Source organism: Lepus europaeus, chromosome 22, assembly GCF_033115175.1.
Source record: "Lepus europaeus isolate LE1 chromosome 22, mLepTim1.pri, whole genome shotgun sequence".
In the NCBI taxonomy this organism is placed as follows: Eukaryota; Metazoa; Chordata; class Mammalia; order Lagomorpha; family Leporidae; genus Lepus; species Lepus europaeus.
Window position 1 is genome coordinate 28,847,280 of NC_084848.1, and position 19,062 is coordinate 28,866,341.

A 19,062-nucleotide genomic window follows, 5' to 3' on the forward strand; every position below is an offset into this window, starting at 1 on the left:
TCCAGCTCTCTGCTATGGCCTGGGAAAGCAGCAGAGAATGGTGCAAGTGCTTGGGTCTCTGCACCACATGGGAGACCCAGAGGAAGCTCCTGGCTCCTGGCTTTGGATCTGCCTAGCTCTAGCTATTGCGGCCATTTGGGGAGTGAACCAGCAGGTGGAAGACCTCTCTGTCTCTCCTTCTCTCTGTAACTCTACCTCTCAAATAAACAATATAAAATCTTTAAAAATGTTAATGGTAGGCTATTAAAAACAAATTTGTAGACTGTCAAAAGAGGGAGAAATGTCTTCATGAAAAACTGTGTTGAGATACTTGGGATAAAAGTACATGTATATACCTTGAATATTTTCTTAAAATTATTTGCACAATAAAAATTCATAAGGAAGACCTAGGTGGGTATAATTTTCATCAATCTCATTCCTCAATTCTTTGTGAAGAACAGGTTTCATTGAGCATAATGAATTAAATGAACAAGAATGAGGGTGAGTTTCAGATCATCATAAGAAAGAAGCTTACAAAGGTGAAGACTGTCCAAAGATGGGACATTGGAGGTTACTTATGTAGAGGCTGGAGGACACTTGGTAGGGGCTGAACCGATCTCCAAGTTCAGACAAGCAGTAAGTCTGGGAGGGTGGATGAAAACTGAGGTTCCTACATCCGGGTCCCTGGGGACATCCTGAGCTCTGGACTTTTAACAAACTACACAAGCAGTTCTCATGTGCTGGGGCGATACCTCAGGCATGTTGAAGGAACTGCTGTGTTTCAAGAGCTCGTAATTTTCTGCCTGAGGTAGTGGAAATGGTTTGCAATGGCAGTGAGGAATCCAGCCCCTCGCCTTGGTTCTGTCCGGAACAAGCTGCGTGATTTTCGGGCACATTACGTCATGTCTCTGACACTCAATTTTCCTGTCTGCTAGAATAAGCTGGTCTAGAGTTTTGTTGCGGCTCTCACAAGTCAGGAATCTGAGGTTTTCAGTGTGGCCTGGAAGACATTAATCTTCCAAGTTCTTGGAAGATTCTTTATGACATTCAGGTGATGGAGAATTATCCTGGAATGACCGTCTATGACAGCCGGGTGAGGCCGTGCCGTCTGGCTGCTTCCCTGGGGTTGGCAGGTGCTGTGCCCAGGATACGTCTGTGGCATGCAGGGCAGGTGGTGAGTGGCTGGCATGCTGGGAGTCGGGGACATGAAAACCTCACTGTCTTGGCTCTGACGATCATCTTTGTTACCTTCTTGAAATTCACAGAGGAAGGTTTGGGGAGGTGGATGGGTTGCCTTGGAGAGAGGCTAGCAGGTGTCCACAAGGTGCCCTTCCCATGAGCACCCTCTTCATATACCCCAAGCCTCTGGAGCGTTGGGAAGGTCAGGCAGAGATGGCCATTTCTTAGGAGTGAGCCTTCTCCCTACAAAAGCCTCACCCCCTAAAGTTCATAGTTTGTCACTGTTTAAGGGAGGTGTTGCATTTTATTTGTTCTTTCTTGAACCTGATCTACCTCTTTCAACTGTATGTACTCCCTGTCTCAGTACACTGACCCCTGGCTGGCTTCCTGCAATGTTTTTGGTATTTGGGTAATAGCTTGGATGCTGAATGTTCATCAAAGGCCCACATGTTACAGGTTTGGTCCCCAAAGTCTTAGGTGAATGGTTCTAGGACAGTGGAAACTGAATCCAGTTACGGCATTTGGAAGTGGGACCTTTGGGAGATAACTGGATTGGGTCATTAGGGTGGAGACTCATGACTAAGTCCTGCTGGCTTGAAGACAGATCACTAAACTCAGACACAGGGCCACGCATTCCCTGTCCTCATGGGATGCTCCATGCCATGTTAAGACTCTGCCAGCATGAGCACCACCCCCAGAGGCCAACCCAAGGAGGCCAAGCTGATCTTGGACTTAGAACCTATAAAACCACAAGCCCATGTCATGTATTGTGTTGTGGTAACAAAAAGCTGACCAACACACTTTCCAACTCCAATGTGGCTAACCTACAGGTGAACCAACAGGTATTCCTTTGTCTTCTTCATTCCAGCAACACCTATGAATTCACCTGTGAGTGTCTGATCTGAGAAGTGGAGACAACTTCCCTTACATTCCGGTAATTACATGGTGGAAATTTCAAACTCAAAAGCCATAGGAAATGCAGGTAGATAAATGTGCTATCTTACAGCAAGGAAAAGGCTGGACTAACACATAGATCATAGACAAATAAATGCCAACTGCAGTAGTCATGTCCCTGGAGTTCCCCAGATCGTAGACTTGGATGACTCCCAAGTCTGTATCTCTTCCCTAAAATCTTCTTCAGGAACTCAGTGCTTCACTTCCAATGCTTTCCACTGCTGGGTGCTGCCATCTAAATTTCTCTTCCAACCCTCAAGCATCACCCAAACTGATCCCGAATCTTTTCTCCCAAGCCCATAACTTCCTCAAGTCCTTATACACAGCAGCTCCTTTATCCAATATAGGTTAGATCAATGTGAGATTTATTTATTTTCATTAAATTTAAATATATCAAATTTATTTGTAAATATATTTATTAGTTATAAAGGTGAAACTCATGATGATAGAGCAGACATTTGAAGACCAGAAAGACAAAGAAGAGAACGATGTGATGGGAAAAGGGGTTTTATTTTCAGCACAGGAGATCCAAACAGATACCTTCAGTCTAGGCCTTATAGAGTCCTGCAGGAATTCATCAGATAAAATTAAATTGTGAGATAGAGGGAAGGGCAGGCATTTAACCTAGCCATTAAGACATCAGCAGCCCAGTGTGAGGGCCTGGATTCAGTGCTTGGCTCTGGCTCCTGACTCCTGACTCGAGCTTCCTGCTAATGTGGACTCTGAGAGGCAGTGGTGCCCAGCTCCAGTTGTTGGATTCTGACACCCATGTAGAGGACGTGGACCAAGACCCCGCCTCCCAGCTTTAATGTGACTCAGCCCAGGCTGTTGTGGGCACTGGGGAGCAAACTACTAATGGGAGCTCTGTCTATTGGTCTCTGTCTCTCAATTAAATTGAAAAAATCAATTGTAAGATGGAAAGTCATGACACAAGCTCCTCTTGTGTTAGTGACTCCAATCAACAAGCACCACCACATAGAGAAGTTGTGTACAAACGCACCAAGAAGTCTGCTTAAAAGAAACTCCTGCGGGGGCCTGGCATCGTGGTGCAGCGGGTTAAAACCATGGCCTGCAGTGCTGGCATCCCATATGGGCCCTGGTTCATGTCCCAGCTGCTTCACTTCTGATCCAGCTTCCTGCAAATGCACCTGGGAAAGCAACAGAACACAGCCCAAGTGCTTGGGCCCCTGCACCCATGTGGGAGACCTGGAGGAAGCTCCTGGCTCCTCGCTTCGGGTTGGCCTGGTTGTTGCAGCCATTTGGGAAGTGAACCAGTGGATAGAAGATCGCTCTCTGTCTCTTCTCTCTCTGTGTAACTCTTTCAAATAAATAACATAAATCTTAAAAAAAAAAAAAAAACAACCTCAGGTGGAAGACTTTTGTGTCATTTGATGCTTGGATCCCTTTGATGTCATCTGTGAACTTGAGAAAACCGCTCTGCTTCTAATTACACTTTGCCTTTAATCCCTACCTTCATTCCTCACAAATTATTTTTCGAAATCTATATCCCCCAGATCTAAATATGTTTTTCTTTTACAATATTTCAATTTTCATCCCTCCTTTTTTGGGTAGATACATTCTTGTTCTGGAATCTTTTCATTATATTTTAAAACTTTTAGTGTTCCTCCCAAACTGACTTTTCCAGACTCATTTGATGCAAATGCATACATCTGCCTATTTCTGTGTATTCATTTATTTATTTATCGATCACTACAGTTGCTTCTTTTTGATGCCTTTGGGATGAGTTGGGTAACATGGTGAGATTTTCCGCTCAGTGGAGCAGCTGGACAGGACAGAGATGAGCCTTCCATCAGGCTACATCTTTCTCAGGGTGGCTTTTTGCGTATGAAGGTCAATCTCATCTTTGATTTTGATCATGCTTCAGAGAAAGTGATGATTGACAGCTTCCTGGAGCAAGAGGAAGCAGGCATTTCATGGCTTTCCATCTTAAAATTTATTTTTCAAATTTATTTGAGAGAAAAGTATAAACAACGAGCTCGCATCTGCTGATTCACTGTCCAAAGACCTGCAGCAGCCTGGACAGGGCCACACTGAAGCTGAGAGGCAGGATCTCGGTCCAGGTCTCCAACACAGCTGGAAGGAATCAGGCTGCCTGAGCTGCCACCCCTGCCTCCCAGAGTGCCATCAGTTGGAAGCTAGAGTCAGGAGCCAGCGCCAAGCATCGGGCTCAGGCAGTGTAACAGGCAGTGCGCGTGTCTGCAGCTCCTGGATTAGCAGTTGGCTCCATTACAGAGATAACTCCAGTTCCCACCTCCCGGGGTTTTTGTGGCGATTTGGCAACATGTGGCAGCAAAGCTATGGCTTCTGCTGAGCTGGGCTGTTGTTAATAGGACCCTTCTTATATCCTGCCTGGCTTCCCCAGTCTAGAGACGCTCTAACTCATCTGGAGCTCTCCATCCCTTCCTGCTCTTTTATCAGCTTCATGGGAATGACTTCCCTCTCACTTAAAACCCCGGAGGGTAGTCTTTGCTTTGGGATAAGACCTACAAGTCAAAGTTCCTTGATGGCCTGTCAAGGTTAAGTCCCAGATCCTTTCAATTCCTGTGAATGTTCTGTCCTTGTGTTCCTCTCCCTCAGTGCAGAACACATGAATGTTATAAACTTCAGTCACAAACACAGCTTCTTTACTGAACACTTGCATGATTTTCATGCATTCAGGCCTATGAAAATTCTATTGTGTCTGCCCTGAATGGCCCTCTCTGTGTGTCTGTTTAAGGCCCAACTGTAAAATCACTTCATATGGTAGATCGTTATAATAACAGCCTCCAGTGAATAAACTCCTGATGCCAATGTAACACAGCCACTCGTATGCGAGGAGGTGGAGTTGGTTGCCTCGCCTCTTCAGTCTACACTTGACCTTGTGATTTGTCTGAGGAATGCAACGTGATGGACTTGACTAACTATGGGTTCTGGAGCCGACACCAGACATCTTCCACCTTCCACCCTTGTCCTCTTGGAACCCTGAGACCGCCTGGCTAAGAAGCAGCCCAGTTAACCTAGCGGAGGCTGTGAGGAGACGTGGAGGTAAGCACCAACACCACACAGCAGTGAGGCCCTCAGAGGCTCCCCAGGCTCAACCAAACCTTCAGACGACGCTGATGCCCGGGTCAGTGCTTGGTGATCATGATCAATAAACAAAGTCACTGTACCAGGACGTCATTACGGCTTGTTACATAGCATTAGGCGACTGATACACTTCCCAGAGAAACGTTCCAGACATACCCAAGACAAAGTCCCGGGTTCTCTTCTCTGGGCTCGACCAGCACTGTCTAGTCCTCTCTCACAGCACGTGTCTTACGCAACTACTGGTGTCCCTGTGACTTTTTCTATCGCTAGGGTCATAGCTTTTGATGAACAGAAGTCGAGTTTTTGTTTCTCTATCTCCTGTGACTGCTCTGTGTCTGGGACATAGAAGCTGTGGGTGTTTTATGGCCAGGTTGTACATTCATCATCCTTTGAAACACTCTAATTGCCTTCTGGAACTCAGCGAGGAGTGGGGACAGTCAGCATTCCCTCCCTCTGGAACTCAGTGAGGAGTGGGGACAGTCAGCATTCCCTCCCTCTGGAACTCAGCGAGGAGTGGGGACAGTCAGCATTCCCTCCCTCTGGAACTCACGGTCAGCGAGGAGTGGGGACAGTCAGCATTCCCTCCCTCTGGAACTCACGGTCAGCGAGGAGTGGGGACAGTCAGCATTCCCTCCCCTGTCTCGTTCTTCCCCAGGGGCCCTGCTTTCCTGAAGCCCTTTAGGTGGTGGCTGTGCCCCTCCCCCTCTTGTTATGTGGCCTTATGGTGACCTCTTTGCTTCTCATGGATTTTTTTTTTTTTTCAGATTCTCTTCACTCCTTCCCTTTTCTAAAACCTCTCAGTGTTGACTCCCATTCTATCAGACTAAACCACCAATGTCCTATGTTGTCAAAGTCATTTCTTATCCCTAGGCCTTTGCCTTTCATTCCACAAATATTTTAACTCAAAAGGATCCTGTTGAATACTGGTGATTTCAATATCTGTACAGCTCACTCCTCGATTAGCATGGCCTGTCCACTCTTGATCTCTCTCTTCAGAGGATCTCCTGTTCAGTCCTTTCTCAATCACTTATTCTCAGGCCGTACCTGAGATCTTTTACCACCTGTAAGCACAAACTATCCATAGTCTAAATAAACATCCCTCTAACCACTGCCTCCTATACTTCCATCTTTCTTAGTCTCACCTCTAACTCAAAAATTCTTCTACCACTTGACTTACATCTTATGATAATCACTGCCTTTACTGTTCATTACCCGTCTGGCATTCTCACCTTCCTCCTTATTCATTTAAAATGGAATGGAGAATCATTTTAGTTGCTCTCTTGCCTCTCTCTTGATTCATCATAGTCTCATGCTTGCTAAAGCACTAATTATGTCCAACTTTCTCCCTGATATATGCCCAAACGTACAGAGCTAAATGTGGCTGGAGAAAGAATTATCTCTTTTTAAATTCATAAATATTAATAATCCCAAGAGGTCCCTTAATGCTGCCTAGCAATCAAAACTCAATTTTCTTAGTTCAATCAATCTCCTTACTCCCTAGTTGGCTACTGCAGTTTTTAACCACTCCTCAAACCTTCCGCATCTTCACCCCTTTGGTTTCCCATGCTAAGAAAACAGAGACAATCAGAAAAGAACCTCCCCAAGCTCCCGCTAGCTCCCATCACATCTCCCTACTTCTGGATATCGGGGCACCAGTTAGGCCTCCCTCCTTCCTATGAATGCACTGTGCATGTGTGCAGCTATAGCTACTTGTCTGCACAGCAGATTGCTACACTCAATAACATCATTTCTTGACATGTTCCCTCCCTGCAGCACCCATTTTTCCCTCTCTACAAGGGAACTTCACAAAGCTTGTGGAAAATGGAATTTTCTTTTGGTGCAAGAAAAAAATAATAATAACTGCAACCTGAGAATAGTCTTGTTTTTTCATAATATGCATTTTTCATGAACTCATTTGAAGACCCTGAATATGCATGGATTTCAAAATGTTGCTCTAAAATCAACTAACCTTTTAATTCCATTTTCCATAAACTTTTTGAAGTGCCCTTGTACTGAGTCATTCCTATCATGCAAACATTTTGGTCATTTCACACAACTTAAAAACCTGCATATCCTAACCTAATACCCCTCTAGATACTAGCACATTTCTTCTTCTTAAAGGAGAACTCCTTCAAACATGAACTATAGTCATTACCCCAAATTGTTCTCCTATTCTGCCTAGAGCCTACTTCAATAAGACACTTTGCCCCCAATATTTCAGAGTGTGCACTTATCAAGGTCAGCAATGAATTCCATGTTGCTAAAACCAAAGGTCAATCTCCAGCCATTCGTCGACTTAATTAGCAGCAGAGATTGACAAAATGGATCACTCTACCCTTCCTTGAAACATTTTCTAGAAAATTTGCCTCCCACAGGTCTCTATCCTGATTTTCCTCCTTTTCTCCAGCTGTTGCTTCTGTTTTCTTTGCTGTTTGCTCCAGGTCTCCCTGACCTCTGCTCTGGAGTAACCAAAATTTCAGGACTTGGACCATGTGTTCTCGTGATTCCACTTCCTTGGTGAGCTCATTAGTCTCAGGGCTCTAAATACCAAGTGCGTGCTGATGACCTTCCCCAGTTCAGACACTCCCTAGAGACCTAGACTCACATGCCCCAACGCCTACTTGTCATCTCCAACTGAATCTCTAATCAGTCCCTAAAACTAAGCCTGTCTAAAGCTGATCTTTGGATTTCTTTCTCTCCAGATGCACAAACACACATGCACAAAACAAACACACCCTCTACCTCCTCCCAGTCCACACTCTTGATAAACACCACTCTTCCAGCTGTTCAAGCCTGAAAGTGTGTAACCTTCGTTGATCTTGTTCTTTCTCTTACATTCTACATCTCATCTATCCCCCCACATGGTCTGTCTTACCTTCAAAGCTGAATTTCAGTCTGATCATTTCATAGAGCTCCAGTGTGGACAGCTTAGTGTGAGGCACCATTTTTACAGTGGTCTCCTGTCTGGCACTTAGGTCTTCAACCCTCACCCCTCCACCAGAGTATTTGAAACACAGTAGTGTGACACCACTGAAAGATGACTCGGAGTATGCGATCATGCACATGGCCTTACCATGACCAAGATCCTACAAGATCTAGCTCACCATTATCATCCTGACTGGATCCTCACTACTTCTCTCTTTACCTCCTGTAGCTACCCTGGCTTCCTCTTCATGGTCTCTCTGTACACCAGGGACACTCCTGTGATGGAGATTTCAACTGGCTATCTGACATGTTCTTTCTCTCAATATTCATATGATCCAATCCCTCATTTCCTTTCCATCTTCGCTCCAATGTCCCCTTTCAGGAAATCCTTTCTTGAGCACCCATTCCAGAACTACAACACTTCAGTATTGCCTGGTTCCTTTCTTATTTTTCTCCTCTGTCTATATCCTTATCCAAAATTCTGCAACATTTTCTTATTCATCTATCTCTTTTATTTGAATATAAATTCCTTGAGGGTAGAAATTCTACCTGTTTCATTTACTTCTGAACTTCAAGTGCCCACCAATTCTTAGAAAACAGTAAATAGTCAAATGAATAAATAAGGAATAAATGAATGAATGGTAGGTATATTGGAAAAAGAAATTAGACAGAACTTTTAGAAATAAAAAAAAATAGTGAAATGAAGAACTGGATGGAGAGAAAAATGTTTTCCAGAAGAACAACATAATATTAAAGTGGGATATTCCATGGTTCATCCTATGAAGATGGCATAAATTTGATTCCCAAATCAGCAATTATGGTGGTAAGAAAAACTAACTAAACTTCTCCATGAAAATAGATTCAAAACCCGCAAATAACATATTGTCAAGTAAAATCCAGCAATATATGAAAATAATATATCATGACTAAAATAGGTAGTCCAGTTCTATTTATATAAACCCCCAAAATTAGAGAATCCCAATACAAGTATTCTTCATTTCCCAAACCTTTAGTCCAGTTACAGATTGACTGTGTTTTTCCAAAATTCACACATAAAATCTGATCCCACTGTGACGGCACTGGGAGCTAGAGGCTTTAAAGATAATTTATGAGGCTGGAGCTCTCATGAACAGAATTAATGCTTTTATAAAAAGATGTGAGACAGCCACCCAGCTCTCTATCTGCCTAGTACAGCTACAAAAAGCAGCAGCCAGTCTGGAACCTGCAAGAGCACCTCACCAGAACCCACAAGGCACCCAACCACAAGGTATCCTTCTAGCCCCAAGACCTGTGGGAACCGTCTATTGTTAATATGAGATCAAACAGTGACAGCCCAGATAGTGAGTTGAGATACTGATGGTTCTATTTACTTTTTAAGTTAATTTTACTGATATTCACTCATATCCTCCCCCTACACTGTTCTATAGAGTTAATCCAAATATAGACAGATTCATATTATCACCATCATGACCAGGATACAGCACAGTTCTATCGCTTCATAAAATTCCCTCACACAATTCCTTGAGTCATACTCTTCCTTCAACTCTCAACCCCTGTAACCACCAATCTGTTCTCCATCACTTTAAGTGTGTCTCTCCTAGAATATCACATAAACAGAATCATACAGTATGTAACCTTTTGATACTGGCTTCTTTCATTCAGTAAAAGACTTTGAGTCTTGTCTAAGTTACCACATGTAGCAACGGTTCACCCTTGTAGCTGTTGAATACTGACAGACCAGAGTTCGTTCATCCATTTAGCCAGTGAGGGACATTTGAGTTGTTTACAGCCTTTGGAGGTCATACATAAAGTTGCTATAAACATTTACATATAACTTTTTGTGTGAACACAAATTTTCACTTCTTTTTGGGTAAATACCTAACAGCAGGATCATTGGATCACATAGTAATTACATGTTTACCTTGATGAGAAATTGCCATACTAGTTTCCAAACTAGCCACATCATGTTACATTCCCATCTGCAACAGGTCAGCGTTGCATCATTCTACTTTCTCACCAGCCCTCAGTACTATCAGCATTTTAATTATTATTAAATTTAGCCATCTTAAATGGTGTACAGTAGAAATTAAGTCTTTTTTGCTCTTGAACGTTGGAAATCAATCAGCCATAGTTTGAGAATTAGAGAATCACCTAACATCTTCTCTTAATTGATTTGGTTATTTGTCCAAATAGCAAAGGATATATACCTATGTCATTAAATTTTGAAGAAACACAACCAACTGATTAGCATCCAAACAGATGGTGGTTATGGAGGCAGATGTAATCCAGGAGGTATATCTAAAATACTAATATATTTGCTGTAAGGTGGGTAGCGGTTACATGTGATGCCCTTTAATATTATTCTTGAAACTATATCCATGTTTTTCTTTTTAAAGATGTATTTATTTATTTCAAAAAGAGAGATCTTCCATCCACTGTGTCTATCCCCAAATGCCTCAACAGGCAGAGCTACACCATGTGAAGGCCAGGACCCTGGAGCTCCATCGGGGTCTCCCATGCAGTGGCAGGAGCCCAAGTAGGAATCTGGATCAGAAGCAGAGGAGCAAGGACTTGAACCAGGCACTTTGTGATGTGGGTGCCCCAAACAGTGCTTAACCTACTATGCTACAACACTGGCCTGACCCATATTTTTAGTATATTACACATCAAAGATTTTAAAAGAAATGTATTTGAGGGACTAGTGCTGTGGCACAGCAGGTCAACTCTTTGCCCATGACACCAGCAATCCTATAGGGTTACCAGTTCGAGACTGACTGCTCTGCTTCCGATCTAGCTCCATGCTAGTGTGCCTGAGAAAGCAATGGAAGATGGTTCAAGTGCTTGGGCCCTGCCACCCACATGGGAGACTTGGAGAAGAACCTAGATTTTGGCTTTGGTCTGGTACAACCCTGCCATTGAAGTCATTTGGAGAATGAATGAGTGGATGGAAGATGTCTCTCTCTCTTTCTCTCCCTCTCCTTTTCACTCCCTCCCTCCCTCCCCCTCTGTAACTCTGTGTTTCAAATAAATAAAAAATAAATCTTTTAAAAAATAAATATATTTAAGCATATAAAACACATAAAAAGGAAAGTAGAAAAATACATTTAAACCCCTCTTTCAGGAGTTCAAATAGAATGAATGTAAAACTTAAAAGCATTTTTTAGAATTTGAGCATAAGACTTTCTTAAAGCATTCTTTAAAATCTGTTTAAATTTAATTAAATGTCTTAACCACTATGTCAAATGCCAACTACATTGTTTCATTTTTACTGGTCACAGGTTCTTGGACACCATCTAGGTTGAACACTAGATTACACAGCTCATCCACAGCAGGTTCTGACTTCCACGGCCATCTTATGAGGAGTATGTTACCTGTGGTGACACTGGGGACTTTGGAGAGAAAGCTCTTGACAGTTCTGATGGGCACACCTCCTGTCTTGTCATCTTGCATCTTTGTAATGATGTCTTCAATCTGAAAGACAGTAGAGAAGCATTACTTTTCTACCACAAAACAGATCATTTACAAAGAGCCTAGATGTCTAAATGTGGATGTCAACAGGGAATATGAAGGAAAGGGGCAGAGACTAAGACTCTGAGTGGGAGCGTGCCGAAGCTCCAGCCTGACTCTGCTTCTGATCACAGCTTCCTGTTAATGTATGTGCGCTCACTGGGGTAGGCGGGTTATGTCTCAAGGACTTGGGTCCCAGCAAAGGAGATCTGAAGTGACTGCCAGGCTCCCAGTTTCAGCCTGGTCTGTCCCTGGCACTCGTAAGCTTTTGGGAAAGCACTTCAGGAGATGTAAGATCTCTGTCTTTCAAATGAAATGAAAATAAAAATTTTAAAAATGTATCAAGAAGCCCCCATCTGGTCAGAGGAAAAAAAAAACAAAACAGAGAATCAGCATCTCCTGAGGACCAAGCTCTAGTTGTGAGGAGGTCAGAGGTGACAAGAGAGAGCACGAGGCATTTTCTAGAACAACTGCCAGTCCAGCAAGGTAAGGAGGAAAACAGACATTAAGATTGCAGATGGGAGCCAAGATGTAATTCAAAATGTGATCAAACCCCTGCCTTTTCACAAATTGGGTTTCCATATAGGTGGTACCACTGGAAATTGCCATACTTAATTCCTCCAAATGGCTCAAGGTAAGATGTTGACATGAGCTAACCTACTGCTGTTGAGAGTATAGGCAAGGCTGCCTTTGGGACAGGAAAAGGACCCCATGAGACCTACACCGTAGGAAAAAGAAGACAAAAATCAAGACATAGGAAGCCCTGATTGAAAAGTTGGGAACAGGTCCCAGTAGGTGTGAATGGTGGTCCCTGTAAGTCAGGACCAAGGCTGCCAAAAACAAGATCCTCTCCTCTTGAATGAGGCGATACAACACTGCTAGAGAAAGACCATGGTGTGATGTAGGCTGTGCTTGGAGCCATGCGGCAGCTCATTGGTAACATCAGAACAGGGAGTAGGGAAGAACTAAGAAGTATGAAGCTGCCTAAATGGGGAAATCCATCTGTAGCTAAGTATTTTCCAGACAAAATCTTCAGAATAGGAGACAGACAAACCTATAACAAGGGCGTGGATCTTTAAGTTCAGGGGTGGGGGGAAGGAATTGGAGCAGGGGAGAAGATAATATTTAGTATTATCACGTGTTTTTTTCCTCTAAGCAACAAAAATATCTTTGAAACACCAGAATGGATTCTCTGAATCTTCCCTTAATGGAGCTGTGTAATCCTAAGGCTAGAAATTTCAGCAGTAGCTCATCTAGCCTAACACAGTAGCACTGCAATTTGATGTAAAGTGATTTTCCCGAGGACACACCACTAGTCACTTGTTCAGCAGAAATGGATTACTTGTTAGAAACCAAGTTAGGACAGGGTGTGACATCATCCTCACCATTGCACAGCCGAGAGCCATTAAGAACTTACCATACACACCCTTACCATACACAGCTTTCCATGTTTAACTCTCAGAACTGCTTATAACACAGACCCCACTATCCACTTTTTCAGAAGAAGAAACAAAGATTTAGTGAGGCAGAACTGTGAGGATGGACTGGATGAAGTTGCGGTAGCAGATAACTCTCCAAAACATCAGAGGCTTCACACAACCACGTTCATTTCTCATGCTTTGTCTGTCTCAGCCAACACGCTCCCGGTAGTTCCTCTGGGGCCCAGGCTCATGGAGCAGCCACTGTCTCAAACACTGCTAGTTATGCCAGAGTGGTGAAGACAGAATTCTGGAAAGTCCCTCCCAGGCTGTTAAATGGTACAGCCTAGAAGTTAACACATCATAGCTTGGCCAGAACCAGTCACACAGTACCACCCAATAGTCTTGGAGCCCAGGGGCTCAGTCCTTTGGATTCCAGGAGGAAGGCGGAACTGAACATGGGTTTCAATGTCCATGACAACCAAGAGATAAAGCTTCCTTCTCACTCTTCATAAGGTCATACAGTGACCCAATTGCAGAGCCAAGTTTGACCTCAGTTACAGACTTGAGAGTTCAAGATTCTTTTTTTTTCTTTTTTTAAAAGATTCATTTATTTATTTGAAAGGCAGAGATGCAGAGGCAGAGCGAGAGAGAGAGAGAGAGCCACATGGCCAGAGCTGAGCTGATCCGAAGCCAGGAGCCAGGAGCTTCTTCTGGGTCTTCCACACAGGTGCAGGGGCCCAAGCACTTGGGCCATCTTCTGCTGCTTTCCCTGGCCGTAGCAGAGAGCTGGATCAGAAGAGGAGCAGCTGGGACTTGAACCAGCACCCATATGAGATGCCGGCACTGCAGGCGGCAGCTTTACCTGCTATGTCACAGCACCAGCCCCCGAGAGTTCAGGATTCTAATGCCCAAGCTCTGTGGTTTTCTGATAAGATTCCAAGAAAAGCAGCCTCACAGGGAAACCATTCACCCCAGGATATTTCTGGGCTGGCCTGAGAGTCACTGAGATACAACAGCAGCATCTGCTAGCCCCTCAGGGGGTGGATAAGTGCATCATTCTAACAGAAAGGCCGTCCTCTGAAGACCCACATTTTAATCCGTATTCATGTCAATCATCTCAGAGATTTCCTGCCTTCTGTCTGCTAAACTCAACCCAACAATCTCTAGTAGGAGCTGAGTCTTATTTATCAATAGCTAAGGAGAGCAATTCCTAGAACAATGGTCATATTTTCAAGAAATCTATGCTTTTGATCTAGTGTGTTATTTTAAACCAGAAGTGTCAGGGCTGGCATTGCAGCATAGCAGGTGAAGGCACCACCTGTGGTGCCCGCATCCCATATGGGCGCCAGTTGAAGTCTCAGCTGCTCCACTTCCCATCCAGCTTCCTGCTAATGTGCTTGGGAAAGAGCAATGGAAGATGGCCCAAGTGGTTTGGCTCCTGTATCCATGTGGGAGACCTGGAAGAAGCTCCTGACTTTGAACTGGTGCACACCCAGCTGCTGTGATCATGTAGAGGGTGAACCAGCAGATGGAAGAACTCTGTCTGTCCCTCTCCCTCTGTAACTCTTTCAGATCGATCGATCGATCGATCAATCAATCTTTACAAACAAATAAATGAAACCAGAAGAGTCAGTTTTACTGATGGCTTCTATGAAATGACCAGAAAAGTCATTGAGAATTGGAAACGAGTAATTCAATTCAGTTAGAACCCTGAGTGAACACTAGATGGCAGTAATTTCCAGTCTCTGCTGCTCTGGGTTGACTTTGAGGGACTGACTGCAGAGCGGGATGCTGCAGGCCTCCTTTCTCCTCTGCCAAGTTTAAGCTGCTTCATTCACGACTGAACCCAAAGAGGACTTACGTACAAAACAGGAAGTCCTGTCTTCCTAGGTGGGCCCACAATGCATCAAGAGGTCTTGACTCTGGGATTACAGCCAGATCAAAAGGAGATGTTGCCTCCACTGACTCCATGCCAGCGATAGCTGACAGCATCAGAGGTGTGGAAGAACCAAACACTGGCCTCTGATTCCTGACTCCACCACACTAGCAGTATATTCTGGATTCTCTTCCGTGGCCCCACGGAGGGCTGGGAGTTTACATTTTGACTGGGCTTGGTCATAGGACTTGCCTAGATTCTTGGCTGTTACTGAATGCAACATGAGGAGTCGCTGGCAGTGCACCTGCACGGTTGCGCTTGGCTTCTTCTCTTGCCTAATGCTCTTTGGCATGAGAAGCGCATGGCTCAGATGCTTGTCCACCCAAGGAAGGTGAGAGCCATCCTCAGCAAATGGGACTGAACTCACAGCCAGATCTGCTGCACCTCAGCTGACCTGCACACCCAGGAGCAAGAAATGCATGCTTGCAGCTGAATGGTACTAAATCTGGGAAGCTTTGCTTTACAGAAAGACAAGACACGTGGCTCTAAAAAAAACCCTGCATTTTTCAAAAATTGCTTAAGTCCCAACAGATACCTGACAATTGGGATCTGTGAACTGTGCTGGAGTATCTTTGGATCCAACCCTTTTCTAAGAATGTAGATATTCAATTTACACCATCCATCACCACTTACAAACTCTTAGAGACTATACTGTAGCAAGTAGCTTATATCACTGCTGCGTCAGACACATTTTTGACAGCTGTGTTTTGATTCTGGAGCATGGCCCACTATGATATCATCTATTAATACTCTCTGAAATTTCTTATTATGGTTTCTGGAGAATTCCTAAGAGAATAGATATCATAGATGGGATCCCAAGAGCTTAAAAAAGAAACACTAAGCATTTTCAGAGCATCTGTTTTATGATCAAACTGCCTTAGGTATTTTTTTTCTTCCCACCCTCCCACATCACTCTGCTTTTCAAATAAACAAAACAAACCTCCCCCCAAAAAACCCTCCGCCCTAGGAATTTTAAATAAATTACCCAACTTATTCCTCAATTTTAAAAGTTATTTATTGAGGGGCCAGCTCTGTGGTGCAGCAGGTTAAAGCCCCAGCCTGCAATACCGGCATCCCAAATGGGCTCCAGTTTGAGTCCCGGGTGCTCTACTTCAGATCCAGCTCTCTGCTATAGCCTGGGAAAGCAGTAGAAGATGGCCCACGTCCTTGGGCCCCTGCACCCACATGGGAGACCCGGAGGAAGCTCCTGGATCCTGGCTTCGGATCAGCACAGCTCTGGCTATTGCAGCCATCTGGGGAGTAAACCAGCAAATGGAAGACCTCTCTTTCTGTCTCTGCCTCTGTCTCTCTGTAACTCTGCCTTTCAAATACATAAATAAATCTTTTTTAAAAAAGTTATTTATTGAAATGTTGAAATTGATGCTCAGAAAGGCTAAGTGATATATCCAAGGACACATAGCTAAATAGTGGTAAAGCTGAGGTTCCTACTGAAATCTCTGATTATAATGTCCAAGCTCTATTTGTCACATCCAGAACTCTTCTTCTATCTCAGATAATTCGAGACCTAGCCCTTCTTGGAGTTGTGTGGATGTTAGGGTTAGCAATGGGGGCACATCCTGGGAGGTCATTATCCAAGGAATGGACCTAGTGAATGCCTGGTGCCTGGCTGATGCCTGGGAATCTTCTCCCAGACCATATACCAAGGTTAAGGCCAGGTGTGCCCTGGACCACAGGGTGCTTGTCAGCAGAAACACCACTAAATCTTGAGCTGATCCTGGTATCCAAAGAAAGCTTTTATTCATAGTGCTACCTGGTGGACTCCAAGCTTTGCCAATTTCTCCACCTCTTGAATTTTTGAATCAGTTCCTCCTTGCTGGACAGTGGGTACAATTTATTTTACCTTTAGAAAGGGGCAATTTTCACCTCTTGGCTTTGGGAGCTAATGCCGAATGCAGCCCCGAGGTTCTGTCCCCAGCCTCTTGTCTCCCTTTTGAGACTCACATCCCTTTGTGGGCAGGGACCGCACCTGGGTTTTCCTTCTCTTAGCCAACACTTGTGCATTCTCTCCAGTTCAGTCACAGTTCTGAGAGCTATAACTCTGTAGACTCACTTCTCACAGGCAGGAGATAATTTCATCCCTGCCTTCAGACAAGGAAACTCCAAGTCATCTCTGTCCGCAGTACTGACTGCCAACCTCCCTTTCAGGAATGGAGCACTTAACACCATTTTCATGGAAGGGAAATTTGACTACAGACAGAGGAAGACGCAGGAAAATCAGATCCTCAGCTGTCCCAGGGCTGACCTCTGCCCAGTGACCATGGCTGTCTTGCTGAGCAGGGTCCTCCCTCTCTCAGTGCCGTGGTCCGCAGACTCCTCTCCTCCTGGAGAGCACTGCTCCTGGGTGTGGATAGGCAGACAGAAGGAATACACTTGCATTTGCTCAACTGTTCCATTCCATCTAGCTTCTGACATTTTTTGTTCCTAAAGAAGGGAAAAATCAATTTCCTGACATGCTTTCAGAGGAAGCTGGACCACTGGGAAGCGCGTCGGAACCTAAGTGCCACCACGCCAGTCAATAAGCAGGTGGCCCTTATCCGACAGCCAAGTGAAGCAGAGAAACCACTTGGCCGGCTCAGCAGGTTCTGCCTGGATGGATCACAACAACCAGCACGCCCTGCCCCACGGAGCACAGAGCTTAGAACCAGCATGCAAGTACAACACTCTTCCCAGCTGCAGGAGAATGGGAATGACAACAGAGAGAGTGGGTTTCCTTGTGAATGAGACCAGTCACGAACAGGAGACACAATTCAGGGAACTGAGTGGAGGTCCAGGCTGTGAAGGGGGAGGGGAGGAAGCAATCCCCTGTAAACTGAAGCCACCACAGACATCAGGAAGGACCCTGGACTGGGCCCCCGGGAGACCCGCCAGCCTCAGCTTCCTTGACTTCTGTGTTGAGCTCATACAAGTTGCTGAAATTCTCTGGACAGTACGTTCCTCATCTCTGTAGTAATGGGCCTGGTTGCTAAAGCCCTAGAACATGACAGACTTCTCCGGCTTGACAAGTGCATGACAGGTGACTGGGCTTCTAGGCTCTTTCTCCACACTGCACTTGACCCCAGGCGGATTCTTGTACAACCCTACCCTGTGCTATGCACAAGGCATGACTCAGGGCAAGGGTGTGGGGCAGGACCAGGGAATTTCTGATGGGTTTAGAAACCACATTGGGCAGAAGGCATCAGAAGCCAGAGACAGTACCCAAGAAGCCTTGCAGGGTCCTTCTCGGCCAACCCTAGGCCTGCTTGTCTCTGACTGTGTGGATGGTACTCCCAACAGATCACAAAGACACGGATTAGTTCTGAGCAAATGAATGATCCAATGAACTAGTTCATTAAGCTCCTCCATTTTTTCCTCAGTGGATATTAAAAACTTTAAATATAGGCCAATTATTGTGCCCTTACTTTAACAAGATAACATAGGGTGGAGAAGCAATGGGTACAACAGTTGTAAAGCTGCCCGGGAAGCCCATTCCCATGAAGAGTGCCTGAGGATCAGTCCCCTCTGTGTTCCCAATTCCAGCTTCCTGCTAATGAGCACCCTGGGAGGCAGGTGATGGCCAAGGAGTTGGGTTCCTACCACCCACTGAGGGGACCAGGACTGGGTTCTCGGCTCATTGGCGTTGACCTGGCCAGCCCCAGTTATCTTAGCACTTGGGGAATGTACCAGCAAATGAGAGATTCATATTGTCAGTCTTTCTCTTTCCTCTCTTTCAAATAAATAATATGAATTTAAAAGAAAACATCTACCACAGCTTCAGCCAAGAGGGCAGATGTGTGCTCAGGCATGAAGGACACTTCCATCAGAACGCCTCTTCTCGACTTTGCAATTGCTTGCCTATTTCCAGCTTCTAATGACTGTCACTTCAGCTCCTGCATTTCATTAGAGACCCTCCTGTTTTGGTGTCTGAGATAGAGTGAAAATGACTGCTCAGACGCCACCCCATCAGCCTGGAGGCAGGAATCAGAGCCGGCCAATGACAATCATCTTTCTTAATACACACTGCACGCTTCATGGAGCATGCTCTGCCCTGTACGTGTTCTAGAAAACCAGGCCATA

At 44.8% G+C, this 19,062-nt stretch overlaps 1 protein-coding gene across 1 annotated transcript in view; it reads right to left on the reverse strand.

The window, feature by feature from the left end:
* Positions 1-19,062, reverse strand: part of RGS6 (regulator of G protein signaling 6) — a 558,565-nt gene that overhangs the window by 146,208 nt on the left and 393,295 nt on the right. Inside the window, exon 2 of the mRNA XM_062181104.1 lies at positions 11,496-11,595. Within this exon, the coding sequence (XP_062037088.1) occupies positions 11,496-11,595 (100 nt within the window). The remainder of the gene's footprint in view (positions 1-11,495; positions 11,596-19,062) is intronic.